The sequence below is a fragment of the Homalodisca vitripennis genome, chromosome 4, assembly GCF_021130785.1.
Source record: "Homalodisca vitripennis isolate AUS2020 chromosome 4, UT_GWSS_2.1, whole genome shotgun sequence".
NCBI lineage: Eukaryota > Metazoa > Arthropoda > Insecta > Hemiptera > Cicadellidae > Homalodisca > Homalodisca vitripennis.
Window position 1 is genome coordinate 78,815,714 of NC_060210.1, and position 15,185 is coordinate 78,830,898.

A 15,185-nucleotide genomic window follows, 5' to 3' on the forward strand; every position below is an offset into this window, starting at 1 on the left:
ATTTATGTATGGGCAATAGTTCGATGGTGATGAATGTCATTCCATGGGATATTGGTGAGCGTTAGCGAATATATTTTTAAATTGGACTTGTAATCATGATGGAAACGAGAAAATATCAGAGTAAATAAATGTGAAAACAATTTAACGTGACATATACAATACATATAACACTTGTAGACTTTTATTATTTAAACACTGCAATGACAACCAACTTATTGAACATACATGTGGCAAGATATCTCGAGAAAGATTTTACCTGTAGTCTTTAAAATTTGAATGGAACATCATTTTCACACAGACAACAATGGAATCTATGATGGTATATGTCCAACAATGGAATTCGGCGTATCGTCAATGGAGCCTACCACCCAGACTGACACAGTTTTTCTTTTGTCTGCTGGGAGGATATAGAAATGTCTTCCGTTTATCTATCCGCAGGACATTTCGTGAATAGAATGAGCAATATACTTAAAAATTTGCATGCAACCTCAGCTGAGCCTGTTATGTGACACGTGGAGTGGCGTACTCCTACCTTATCTTATACTGTACTTACCTTCAACTCAATTAGCTGATTGTCACGGTTTCCAAGAGACAGAGAGTGTGTACGAAAATTACGACAAATCATTCATGCGTCGGGTGCACGCTATTTTATCGCGTAATGTGATGGAAATTGTAAATTCGGTTAGAAACTAACACTCCGTTACTACATGACCGTGTAAACTGACATCTAGTATGAGGATATCTCGGCGGTTTGTGACGCAAGTCACCACGTGTGGGAATGTCCTGTCAGACACCGCAGTGACTCACTCGAGCACAGATGGGAGTCAGCAATAATGAGTAACTTGCTCATCCTGGCTAACCGCTCGCCACTGACTCACAAGACGCACCACCAAGGCCACTTACATGAAACATGAAACAGTTTGCGATGTAATATCGCATGAGGAATAATTATTAAAACTATTACAATAATGATTTATTTATTGTGATTTATCCCCTGACAGTATTTCAAACTTTTACATTAGCAAAATAATGTAAACGTGGCAGCTTGCACTTGTATTCGTCCTTTCGGACTTTTTGGCAAGCGGCGGATGCCAGTCATTTCATCCGGTCAGGTGAAAGGGCACTTCGACAGATCGGATTAATTCAGAATCCTGTCTAACTTTTTGACAGGTAACGCACCATAGTTTCACTCGGTGAGGTAGATGTACAAACTATGGCACCCCGGATACATTTAAAATTTTGCCCTGACGAATTTTTTGACAAGCGCCGGAAACATGTCGTTTCACCCGGTTAGAGTGATGCCCAGACTATGGGACTATGGCAGCTCTGATATTTCCGTTCTGTTCTAATGCGCACGGAGTTTACTTGCTAATAATTTTATCTGACACATCTTTTTTAAGCAGCATTTGAGAATTTCTCAACTCTTATTTACGCAAAATCTATCCTTGTGACAACTAGTATCTTATCATATAAAATCTCATTGTTTTATTACAGCCTTGAACAAATCTGAATAACTCAAATGTGTACATTGATCTTCTTACCACACACTTAACCTTTTTTGACTTTTTATTAAATGAAAGATTTATGTAAGTTAGTCAGTTATTTTTTATTACAAAATGTGAATCGGCCATTTAAAACTATGACCTTAAGTTTGGAATCTTCAGTATTAGGTATTCACTTTACACTCAAATGAATGTATCATCTTATGCCACACTTTCCCAGAGTCGTTTATAAAAAGTACGCAAACAGTATCATTTTAATTTAGGTTAGCGGTACTTCTTCCCTGAAGATGTTGGCAGACCGATGTCTAATGTTACATGTTTATATTGCTCTTATCTAAACAAAACCGGTATTTGAAAAGTTCACCTGTTTGTGGTCATTCATATATCACGATGTTTGTATTTCATTCGAGTGTTGTAAATACTTCTTAAGCTTTAAATGTTGTAATGCCTGAAACATTTTGACTAAAGTATCGTTGTTTACTACAAACACAAACCGGAGATGTGACGTAGTGGGTTCTCTGCGCTCTCTACGGTGGAGGACGAGTGGGTGGGAAGTCCTTGGGCCCGCGCATGCGCAATGACGCAAGCGGAAACACCTCTGCTAGCTGCTGTCCGTCCTGTAGCTAACCTTCAAACCGCGAGATCTGCGTAATTTGTATTTCGTTGAACACTACGAACATTAGCGCAATTTCAAGACAACAAAACATAATTTCCTTGTCAGTTTTTCCATGACGTAACTTGGGTACTTCACACTCAGCTGAATGTAAACGGGATACGCGGGGAAAAATCCATGACTTACGTCTTTAAGTACACTTTACTTTAGCTGACAATAGATAATAATAAATAACTCACAGCTGAAAAATCCCAATACCATAGAGAAAATTATTTTTCAGGAAGATCCATGGGTTAGAAATTAATCTTAAAATTACAATAAATGCCACATTAAGCAGTTCTGTAGGAAAAACAAAAACATTGTTGAATGATCATTTTAATTCTGATATTTATCACAATATTCTAATGTTGTGGGGACGTTTTAAAACTTTAATACGACATTAGCTTTTTCTCAGTGTAGGCTATAAGAGGCTAGCCTCGCCAACCCTATCTATTGTACTATCTTTTAGGAAGGAAATCATTTGTGTTCAATAAAATGTGTACAATATTTTAATTTAACTAAACAAATAAAATGCCATTCCACCAAAGGATAAGAAATTGTGATTAGCGTATTTGAAGTTCCTTGGAATGAGAAATAAAAATTCTTGAAGTGCCGGACTCCCCCCCCCCCCGATGCACTTCCTTTGGAGATTACTAATAAAGAATCGAGCCTTAGCAACTCTCAAACTGACATAATGCATGAGTAAAAAGGAAAAGAGTTGACTTATTATTAAAACGCAAAAGTGGCAAAACTTGTTTACACTAACAGTGTTTTTGTTGAGGCATTAAGGCCACGACAAGTCAATTTGAGGTCATTGCGTAGTGGCCATTTAAATAAGACAGCTGTTGCTAACTGATATCGCAGGTTGGCCAACTTGACGCTGAAAATATTCCTACAAAACTGAGAGTCCAAGGTCGGAGTTACGTAACTAGCCGGCCGGTATCGATTCCGTGCCGGCTTTTCACTTCCAAACTCTAAAACTGCCACTCGCTTCTTCAAGCAGCTTTAACAACTAAAAATAAAATAGTTCTTGTTTCATACAATTACAGCTTTATAAATAGTATTGCAAGCTTATTCCTCCATAAAAACACTCTTCCTTCATAAAAAGAAGGTGATAAAGTTGTAATATATAAACCTAAAAGCTATTGTTTAGTATATATTACGTGTTTAAATAAACATTCAACTACTGTTTATGAAACAGTTATATGAGTATATAAATGTAATTAATTTATTCTATACTGTTAGGAAGGAGATGCGAATAGTTTACTTACGTAGCTGTTTCTTATTTACTCTTTCTTTTTTTAAACAAAGGACTAAATCCTCGTTGGCACCAAGTGCAGACGACGCATAACTGTGCCACGTCCATTGATTGAGCTTTACCGATTCCTGAAGAAAAATGAAAAGTGTTGCTAACAAATATCGATGACTAAATTAAATTTGTTCAGTTATTGACATTGATTTATTGTGTAAACGTAAATATCTCGTAGGTCAACATTCATTTCTTAGGATTGTATTATTACAGAAATTAAATGATTAAAATTATTTAAAAAAACTCTATGACAAATCATACATTACGTTATACTATGAACTAGTGGTTATTTTAGTTGTTCCTACCTCATGACCTGGAGGGCAGATGATCACATCGACCTCGTCCACATCCGTGTCGTGTTCTCTGACATCCCCCGTGACCTCGCGCCCGTTGTACGTCAGATACACCCTCTGACCAGGCTTGAGCACGGCCGAGTGCACGGACTGGAAGCCCGGACCTATCAGTTCTGTCTCGCGGAGAACGGCTATAGCCCGGGTGTCGTCGAACCGAACTGAGTACTTGGCTTCTCCACCGTCCTCTTCCCTAGTACTCTTGACGGCGTGAATGACCGCGGAATGGAACAGTCCGTCCTCCCGAGGTGCTACCACTCTAGTCCCGATGATAGATCTCTTCGCCAACCGCTTACCCGTCGACATTTCTCACCAACAACCGGCACCTTTAAGGCTAAAACGAAATAATTAAAGTAATCACAAATATCACAAAATTCGTTAATTCTATTGAACTTGTTTTGGCAGTGATTGTTTTTAGTTTTGTTTCACTTAAAAGTTTATTGAACACCACCGTCAAAAATACACCAGTATTTAGGAGATAAAGTTCCACTCATAGAGCCTATACATACGGACGAGTTTACGCGAACACGACTTAACTCGACCGGCATGAAAGACATATTTAAAATGAGCAAAAATAACGGATCAAACAAGGAGGTCTTGTTCGCCCGGCACAACAAAGGAAGCGATGATACGGGAACAGTGACGCGCCGCACAGTGTTTACTCGATCAGCTGCTAGTAGCGACTGTCAGCTGAGCCGGTCCTGCACCAGCTGTTGGATCACAACAAAACCACGTGACCTGGCGCTGCTCGCCTATTGGTCCGCGCGCTGTGACCTACATCGCCCCCACTGCCACTGCCCAGGCTCAGCTAGCTGACGCTCCCACTACCGTTACCCTGTCCCACTTTTAGGAACTGCAAACGTAAATCTTGTGGAACGTAATCCTGGATTGCCTAATTCCGCCTCAATATTTCAGATTCTTTTAGCACTTTATTAAAAATTACTTTTGAACTACAATTTAACAGTGAATATGAAATGATCAGTCAACACAGAATTTATGTCAACAAATTTCCTAATTATGGTTTTATACCTTTACTTTTTCTTAAGAGTCTAGGTTGAAAAATACACATCTATATATAGACTTTGGTCAATTAGTAATGCAGATGTGTACAATGAATGATCTCGTACAGTATTTTTACAATCAAAGCCCTTGATGAACTTATGATTAAAAACACGTGTGTTATTAATTAAATATTCACTATGTCATTGATTGTATTACTAATACCGAATACAGGAGGCCCGAGAGAACACAGTATAGTTTACTTGAGCTATAGCCGATGCCTATAAAGATCTCAACTCTCAAGGTTCACCTCCCGAGAAGGATTCTGTCTGGTGATTGATTGGCTACCGCCCGAGATGTAGTACTTGTGATCGTAAGAGTAGACTATTGTTGTGTAATGGCTCAATATTTTTTAAGTTGGCGCTCACCATGGAGAACATGTTTAGTGAAAATACATAGACGTCCTTTTTCTAATTAGTACCTGGCACATCCAAACATTCTCCAGAATTCATTGATCCTACTGTTTACATAACAGTAGCGGGTGATCGCTTAATATGTACTCGAGTTCGTCGGACTATGCACTATCGAGATTCAGTCAAATACTGCCTAAAATCATACTTCTGCTAATTAACTATCGTCCGATATTTAAAGATATTCACTGTGTGCCTCCAACCATATTTTCAGTTTATGCTATACCTTCTTTTTTAGAGCTACTCATGCTTCTGCTAATTAACTATCGTCCGATATTTAAAGATATTCACTGTGTGCCTCCAACCATATTTTCAGTTTATGCTATACCTTCTTTTTTAGAGCTACTCATGCTTCTGCTAATTAACTATCGTCCGATATTTAAAGATATTCACTGTGTGCCTCCAACCATATTTTCAGTTTATGCTATACCTTCTTTTTTAGAGCTACTCATGCTTCTGCTAATTAACTATCGTCCGATATTTAAAGATATTCACTGTGTGCCTCCAACCATATTTTCAGTTTATGCTATACCTTCTTTTTTAGAGCTACTCATACTTCTAATGTATGCAGTTTATTTTAATAGTTATAATACACTGATATAGTTGGATAATAATGCTTAAACATCACTGAAAATAAGAACTCAGTGTTTACTATCCTCTCTTGAATACAAAAACATGTTCTCCTAGTTCGTTATGAAAATAGTTTAATTTCAATGTACCATAAGTAGAACTTGTTTTTGAAATTATATTGAAGTTATTTGACTTTGTTTTTAATGTGTAATTGTATATAAACACAATTTAAAGTTAAACTGTAACCTGATAATAACTTGCACTTCTTTAGCATGAGATTTCAGGATAAATATAAGAAAATTTTCAATTAAAAACACTGTTCTAAAATAAACATCAAGATTTATGGTGAAAATCTAAAATTCATGGAGAATCTCTGGACTCCGTAGCTTTAGGATTCATTTAAACTCCCTAACTTTCTAAATCTGCTTATATGTCAAGCCAAGGGACACTCGGATTTCCAATATGTCTTCGAGTTTTTAAGGACAATCTTACTAACTTTCTTTATTTTAACAAGTAGATACCCAGATAATATAAAGCTCCTTTCATATCTCCTCTTATGTTACAAATGGTCCGGAATATACTTGTAGTTGGTAGCTTCCAGCCTCTAGTAGTTCACAAATACTGGAAGCTCCAACTTTCAAAACTTTTGGCTTCTGAAAGATCTTTAGCTCTGAGTAAACTACAACTCAACTAAAAGTAAGCTCATTGATTTTATCTTGTTCCAGTCAGTTGTTCACTTCTCTAAGCCAATATTTCTCTATAAACTATTGGATCTACTTTCTGTTTCACTACATATAATTTCCCAACAAACTCTTAAATCTTAAAATTAAGTTACAAAATTAACTCCTTGCATACAAAAGACTTGCAGAGTTGTTGCTGCGTGGGAAAAGGTTTCTGGATCCAGATATGCACACATTTAGTTCAAAGGTAACTCCATTTATGTTCTTGGTTAAAATGGATCACTAAAATATATCAGTTTATGTTAAATTATATAGATTTATAAAATGCCCATGGTAGTTGTATAGAAAAATGGTTTAGTCCTGAAGCTGAGCCACCTGCCGTAAGAAGCATTCTAAAACTACCATTGGTTGAAATATATTTTGAGCAATGTGCATAACAATTTTGGTCCAAATTCATGCATGTATAAGACTTGGAGGATAGTTAAACACCTTGAACACTGTCTAGTTGGGTATTGTTAAAATTCTTGAGTACCGTACCTGGAACATTCCGGATTATTGTGAAAAGTGCTGTCAGTCTTTGTCCTATTGTTTCATAGGTGAGCATGAACCATCTTCAGTTAACATTTGTTGTATAGAAGATCCATTTCAAATTAATTTATACTTAAGTAATGAAGAGTATTTGCACTACCACAGTTTATGCAAGGAAGGGTTCAGCCCTATGGTTTATAGGCGCTGGGCAGGGCAACTATTCTGGTTCAACTATTCAAGGAACAGTTCATGTTAATTTTGATAGGAATAAAAGTTCAGAATTGTGTTGCTTTGGCTGTCCCTTATGTATTAGCTCCAAAGCAACTCTTATATTATTCTTAACTAAACTTTTTTAACTATACATTTAAGTTAAAATGAATGTGTATTAAGTTGTGCAATGTATCTATGCTGATCTGTTTATGGTCTTAAAGTTTCATTCCTTGGTGAACTAAGGCAACACTATCCTGGTGTCAACATACATTTTAAAGAATTCTACCAAAGAAAGTGTTGGATAAAATTACACGGATTACTAAATGTCCAGGATTGGGTTATGGAAAATTATTTGGATCCTGGGAGTGTGTCTTTCAGGGGTGATCTCAAATGTCAATCTAGGATTTATATGCTATATTTTCTTCCAGTAGTAAGTGCATCCTATATCTGTCTGCCATTAATATTCTTTGGGTAAAGAGTAATGTCAAGTGATACAATTGCCAGCTGTCTACTGCTGTACTATTGAAAAGTTAAGGATTATACTATGTTTATACTTTCAAAATTATAGGTCAACATATAATTAGACAACAGTGTATATACTGTACATCAGCATGTTTTTTTATACAAAGAGAAAAAATCTGTTTAAGCAATATAAAAATAAACATTTAAATTCAGTATCACTAGATAAAGGAATACAACATTTTCCAATATATAATTTTTTATTTTGTGCAAGGCCTTTCTGAATTTGTGAAGTGCCTGATGATGGAATCTTTGATTCAGAAAGGCCTTGCACAAAATAAAAAATTATATATTGGAAAATGTTGTATTCCTCTGATACTACAATAAACCGTTTTTTCCAATGCTCGAAGATTCTACATTTAAATTCAGCTTTTAGAAAGCAGGGCCCTGAGCAATAAAAGGGAATCAAGTATTACATTCCTGAGATAAAAACAACTGTAAGTGCTGAAAGCTTTAACTTTTGTTCGGAAAACTATATATGTGCCGGGGACTGAGGGACATGTTGAATGATATTGAAATCATGATAAATAAACAAATATTTTACTTTTGAAACCAAATCATTCAATGATATTCATACTTTTAGAGAATATGTTTGATTGTTCTGTGTTTGTAACTGTTATATTATAAAATATTAGCCTATATATTATTAATATTTGTTTAAGTTCTTACAAATTTTAAAATTAATAAATGGCTTTCAATTGGTTAATGTGTATATTATTTCATGCTTGCCAACATATTTAAATATTTATTTGCTTGAAATCTAGATGCCACTCGTGACTGAATGATTTCTTAACTCATTGCCATAAATGCTGTGCTACCAGATGTAATACATACTTGACATTTCTAGTCCAGTTCAAAGTGCATATAACAAAAAAACACATTTATGTTATCAAATTTTGGCATTACTTTTGAACTAACCCAAAAGAAATTGAAATTCCAGTTCAAAGTGCATATAACAAAAAAACACATTTATGTTATCAAATTTTGGCATTACTTTTGAACTAACCCAAAAGAAATTGAAATTCCCCTAGGATATTTTAATAAAGTAGGAGACATTTTGCTGTTCACATTAAGGTTCCATGTCATGGACCTCAGTCAAGGAGATAACCAGGGTCAAAACTAGGGGAGGGGGCAAGCCATAGTCTTTCTCATGTTTGAACGTTTTAGCAAGGAAAAGGTGAATAAAATCAAAATGTAAATAAAATTATGTATAATTATAACAGTCCTTTTTATACAATGTTCTTACAATAATTATTAGCTTAAAAAAATATTTCTATTCTAATTACATGCCTTAGACTCGTATAATTTTTCTTCGATTTGTAGAAAGCTTGTTCAAAACTCTCGTTTCAAACTAGTCCTGATTTTCCTTAAAGAATTTATGATCAAAGCTTATCAAACACAACCCAGTCAATCTGTCCTCTTCTCAACAATGGTGTATCTTCTCAACCAAGTCTTCACTCTTCGAAGAGCACTGAAAGATCATTCAGCAGTAGCTGTAGTGGATGGGAAAGCACGCAAAATGAGGAATGCATGCCTAGTTGTGGGGAAAGAAATATTAGCCACCTCCAAAAAAGCAGCCACTTCAATAAGCCTTTAATTTGTCTTTGGTTAAATCTTTCTTTTTCCACAAATTATACCACAAATATAATTCTGCAGAAGTATCACCCAACTCATAATAGATTGCATTTTCCCAAATCTTTTGAAGTAGTGTTTAACATGTATAAAGGATGAAGATGGGATAAGGCAAGTGTATTTTCGTGTGAGAATCTAACATTCATTCATAAAGTTAAAGAGTAAAGATAAAGGATGATCAACGACCGTCTCCAGTATTTAATTGCAGCCGCAGATGGTGGATTACTTCTGTGTATTTGCTTTAGAACAATTCGGGGAACTGTTAACTCAATGCCAACTTTCTTCATATCATGTTATTTTTTAAGTAATTCATTAGAAACATGTTCCATTTCTTGTTGATCTTTTTCATAACATCAAGGATATGTAGAATGTTCATAGTGGGACTCAAAATTACAGAAACTTTGCAATCATGATTAAACCTACTCAGACTGACCATCAGGAATACAGTCTTGATAGATTATTAGCCAAATTCCTTGGGGCTGGCGACTCATGAAAGATGGATATTGTATCCTTAACTGTTGCAATTAAGTTTCTTATTTCCCGTAGTTTACTAGCATCATTGACCACAAGATTAGTTTGTGGCTGGAAAAATGGAAAAGTAAATATTTATTTTTCCAGCCATCACAGAACATTCGTTAAATCCAAATACAACACAATTGCTGAAAGATTCTGATCAACTATAAAACTGAATTGCACTAGCGATTACAGAGGCATCTTGAGATTTCAGCTTGACATAGCCTACAGGTTCCTTTCTGATCATAAAACCACAATCCGATAACAAACTTTTCTTTTCCAGCAATTCTGCTTTTTTATTGGTCATTACAGCGTAAGCTTTTGCTTGTTTACAATATTCAATAATTCTTTCTTTGAAAACTTCACCACATAATCTTGTAATCTCATTTTGACATTTGGGGAAGCGAACAATCTTTCAACATCAATCCAAGAGACTCTTTGGCTTCTCATCATCAGAGTCAATTTTCAAATTTAAAAGGCAAAAGAAATCCCCCTCATCTCCTTCCTTTCCTCCAAGTAGTAAATTATGAGTTACACATGATGCAAGAAATAACTGATGACAATATTTGTTTGTTTTTTTCAATCATCTGGTGACCACTTTGCAACTGAACATCAACTGAAAAATTTTCAAGGAACGCTTTTGTAGCAGTTGTTGAAGTTTTGTGGTTGTGACTGTCGATTTATTTTCTATAATCTTCATGTATGTCTCTAAACTTTATGTAAGACTTTACCATGAATGACCCCAAAACTCTTAACTGTAGCAATACTAGGAGGAAAAAGAACACAGTGCATACATAAACCACCTTTAAAACGACATAAGTACGCCAAGGAGTACATTGCTTTATCTAGCAGGGGTTAATTTTATTTTCAAATGGCTGGCATCAGAACCAAAATCATAATTCGATGGTCGAACCCAGATTTATAAGTAATTCCTTCTTTTTATCTAATAGCATCTTAAGGATATGACCAACATAACAACCAATGTCATTTTCATGGTAGTCATCGTTTTAGATTTTCCAGGGAAAGCTACGTGTAGAGGTGAAGAACCGATGGGAAGGGCAGAGACCCTTCTAGAAGATTCCCTTTTTCCTCATTGGCTGCAGCCCTTTCTTGAATCCTCTTAACTGGCTGACACAGATTCCTCTACAAGTCACTAGGTGGCTTTAGATCAGTGTTTTGTAACGATCATGATAAATATCCTATTTGTAGCATTATTTTCCTGTTTTATATAGAAAATAATGGTGTGCGATAATTTTCGCTTGACAATAAAATAAAAATAAATTATCCTAATTTCATAATTATCAATAGTTTAAGTATATTTCTTATTATTAAAATAGTTATTTCAAGAATTGTAGTAAATTCCAGCAACAAATTTTAATAACCATTTATTATAATTTAAGAACTTCTGGAAAACAAATGTAAGTGTACTCAAATCATTATATTACTGTATTATTTTATAACAATCTGAACAAGAAATTAATTTACATTTTCATGGATTTTATTGCCTTGAGGTTAAGTTAGTTTTATTTGGGTTTAAAAGTTTACCTGTTAATGATTCAAACCATAACTTCAATATACTTGCCATCACGTTTTCCAGATTCCGCATATAACTTTATATTTTCAAAAATTGAAATTTATAGGCCCAACTAATAAAAAGATAATATAAATAAGAGTAAATTTTATTGTTTTAACACTTATTCTAATAGAGGGTCACAATGTCAAGTTATATTTGTCTAGAATCTGCATATACTGTACGTTAAGTAACTTTTTAAAAATTAGACCGTAATGTGGACTCACTTATGGGTGTGCTGATATTTACAATATAAATAAAAGCTTTAAGCTATATTATAATCGAGTTTACCATTATAATAGTAGTAAAAAAAACATCTGCAAAGAGAAATTATTGCCATTAATAGACAACGTCTACTTTATTGTTCTTAAGATAATGTGATCAATTTTGGACTGAACAAAAAAATGTTTTTAGTTAAAATTTGAAGTGTTTAACCTTTCTAAAGAGAGAAAACCGTTCTAATGGAGTTTTTTTGGTAACTCCATGAAGAATTACAGGCATTTAAAGTAGCAAATTTAGTAATCAGACTCAAGTAAAACGGCTAAAGATATAATGAATTTTTTTCAGTATGTATGTGAAAAATAATTAGAGGTTGAAAAAAATTATTATCTCAAGAAACACTGTAATTTTCTTATTAAATATTCAATAATGAGAATATGCTACTGGGATTGTTTTCACTGCTTTTCAAGTTGTTTCTGATAACCCGGGATACCAATATTGAGATTTATATAATCTGGATTGTACCATAGTCAAAGTTTGAAGAGCAGTGTTTTTGGGGTCTCAGAAGTCAGAGAATAAAATATTTGTTGAAAATATCAACTAAATAAATGTAATTTCTCTGTACCATGTTATGTATTTAATTGAATAGCAGTAACGATATGAGTAACACAGTTAATTTAAGACCAATGTGGAGATACCCTAAAGTTGAAGTCCCTTTATATAGGGTGAGATAGACCACTCGCCCACGATGTATAGTGGCTGAACCAAGAAACCTATACCTTGTAAAAAAAAAACCCATATTTCAACCCCACAGAGTTCGTAAAAATAGTTTTTAACATGCAGGAATACCCCAAAATGGGACTTTTTGATGGGGAGGGGGGTAGGAATCATTTTCAAAAAATTTTCATATGTAAAGGTAAGTGGAGCTGTACCGTATTTTAGAGGTCTATTCACTGATCGTTTTGATACAAAATTTTTAAATTTATTTCGCTTATTCATATTGTATACAGACTGGTCTAAAATGTCAAAGTTGCATACAGTGCTGAAAACAATTTTAGTTTTTAAGAGAGCTAATGATAAGTGTAATGAAGTTATACCTTGCTATTTCTTATTTAGGTTTTTTGAGTTTGAAATATTGTAAATTTGAACTTATGAAAATTGGAAATGTCCTGAAAAGTGCCTACTGTAACATGTTTTTAGAAAGAGTACTTCATTGGTAACCTTTGGTAAAAATTTTGATTTGCTAAAATGTTTAAAAAGATAATAGTAACAAAATTAATCCATGCACCATTGAAATTTTGGACCACTCGGTATACAAGAAGCAAGATAAATTACAAACTTTTTTTTAAATGATCAGTCAACAGAAACCTTTAAAATGAATAAGTTATGACTGAAACTACCTTTACATTTGAAAATGCTTTAAAAATGACCACCCAAAAGAGCCATTTTGAGTGAAAACAAAAATTTATTTTACCCAAGTCGAAATATGGGGGTTTTAGTTGAAACAAAAACAGGTAGCTTTCTTGGTTCAGCTGCTATTGGGGATGAGTGGTCTGCTTCACCCAGTATAAAGACTATTTGGTTGCTAAATTTTAAAATTAGTTGATGTGCGATTTCAACGTTCCTCACATTTATTAGATTTAAATTAGGTTTTAGATTGTCTCTTTAGTTTTTACTTTTTTAGTTTAAAAAATAAAACAAATATATATTGCTAGTTTTGAGCAAAAAATTTGCTACAAAACAAACATCTTCACATTATAATATGAATATTTGGAAAACTACAATCATCTGTTGAAATTACGCCTTTTCAACACTATTTTTAGCTATACTTACAGCTTATGTTTTAATTTCAATTTTTTTAGGTTTTACAATTAATAACAATTCAAACAATCATATTAACCTGCCCTCATTGTTTTCTATGTAAAAATAAGTTATATAAGCACACGATTTAAGATTTTCTACAGATGTCTTAAATAAGTTAAATTTTTAGTAGTTTTGAAGTTTTTTTATTAATCCAACACAGTAAAAATCTATCATGTACATTAAGAAAACAATGTGTTTCTGTAGAAACAAATAAATTTTAAAACTTTGTACATTTTGAAATGGATTAGAAAAAAGGTTTTACTATTTTTTTAGGTTTTGACATTTGAAAAAGAGGAATTATTTTTCCTCGATTTAAACTCTGATTATTACATATTTATAAGTTAAATAATTTTTTTGTTCCAGATTAATAATTTCTGGAATATACAGATTGAAAAATATATACAACATTCTGGATTTTCAGTCAGTTTCATAGTATGTGCTATTTATAAACAATTGAGTGAACCCAGGCAAAAACAAAATTTGGTCCTCCACTCATGGGAATTCTGACTGCCACTTCTAGGGTTAATATTAGTATAGCACTTTGAGAGCTGATATTCATGCAAATAAAAAATACTTCAAGGTACATTGCATTCTTTAACTTGATAAGGTGTCAAAAATATTGCCCATATTTACAGAAAATAAAGGTTTTCTAAATTACTTTTAAGAGTGTTTCTGAGTGATATTTTGGAATAAAAATGTTTTATTCTTATATCTAAGTTATGTATGTGCCATGTTTTGTTTAAATCTACCCTCTACATTTTGTGTGATTGAGTATCTATCTTCCAAACACATTAACAAACTTCCACATTAATAACATTAATAGTACATACATATACCTCAAAAATGGAATAAATGACAATAGCCTAAATCAATTTCAATTTAGATATAAATGTACATCTTCTGCACAATTTTTTAAATTTATAAACAAATTAGAAAACACTTCAGCTATAAATATAAAACAAGTCATTATTATGCATGAACAACTATGGTATATATACATATATATGTATTTTAATCTAAAAACTTGTTCAGAGGCTGGAATTTTTGTCTTAGAAGAGGTGCCCAAAGAAAACCTCTTGGTGGAAACTCTTCATCAGTTGCTTGGTGGAGTACTTACACTTGTACAACAGTCAAAAGTATAACAAAAGATGATTGAGATTGCTTGTTAGAGAGATTCTTATATTTATCTGGTCCTTATTTCAAGCTAGTTTATCTTCACCAGGATTGCCACTGTTCCAGAAGAAGAGTTGGTTGGCAGGTAAATAACAACTTGTCCAGTATCTTGGCTCCCTCACTCCATACCATATTCAGATTCATAACCTCCCCCCCTCCCACATCAAATGCTGTACACAGCTGGTAAACACTGTACTACTCATCCAAAAGTGACGTATATACTGCACAGTTGAATCTGCACATTAAAACAGATATAAAAACTCCAATTTGGGCACCATGTTTAATTACATAGGTTTCTGTGAATAAATTGGACATATTTATGCATTTCCATGCTTTTAACTGAGACTCTTATAGAAGTGATGTTATTTAGATATAAAAATCCTACCTTTTTAAACTGAAATGTCCAGGTAAAAAATAATTACATTA

General features: G+C 33.7%; 1 protein-coding gene across 1 annotated transcript in view; it reads right to left on the bottom strand.

The window, feature by feature from the left end:
- The window catches only part of LOC124359591 (zinc finger protein 395), a 56,514-nt gene extending 52,007 nt beyond the window's left edge, over positions 1-4,507 (bottom strand). Inside the window, exon 1 of the mRNA XM_046812472.1 lies at positions 3,769-4,507. Coding sequence (XP_046668428.1) covers positions 3,769-4,119 — 351 coding nt within the window. The 5' untranslated portion in view covers positions 4,120-4,507. The remainder of the gene's footprint in view (positions 1-3,768) is intronic.
- Positions 4,508-15,185: the final 10,678 nt, after the last annotated feature.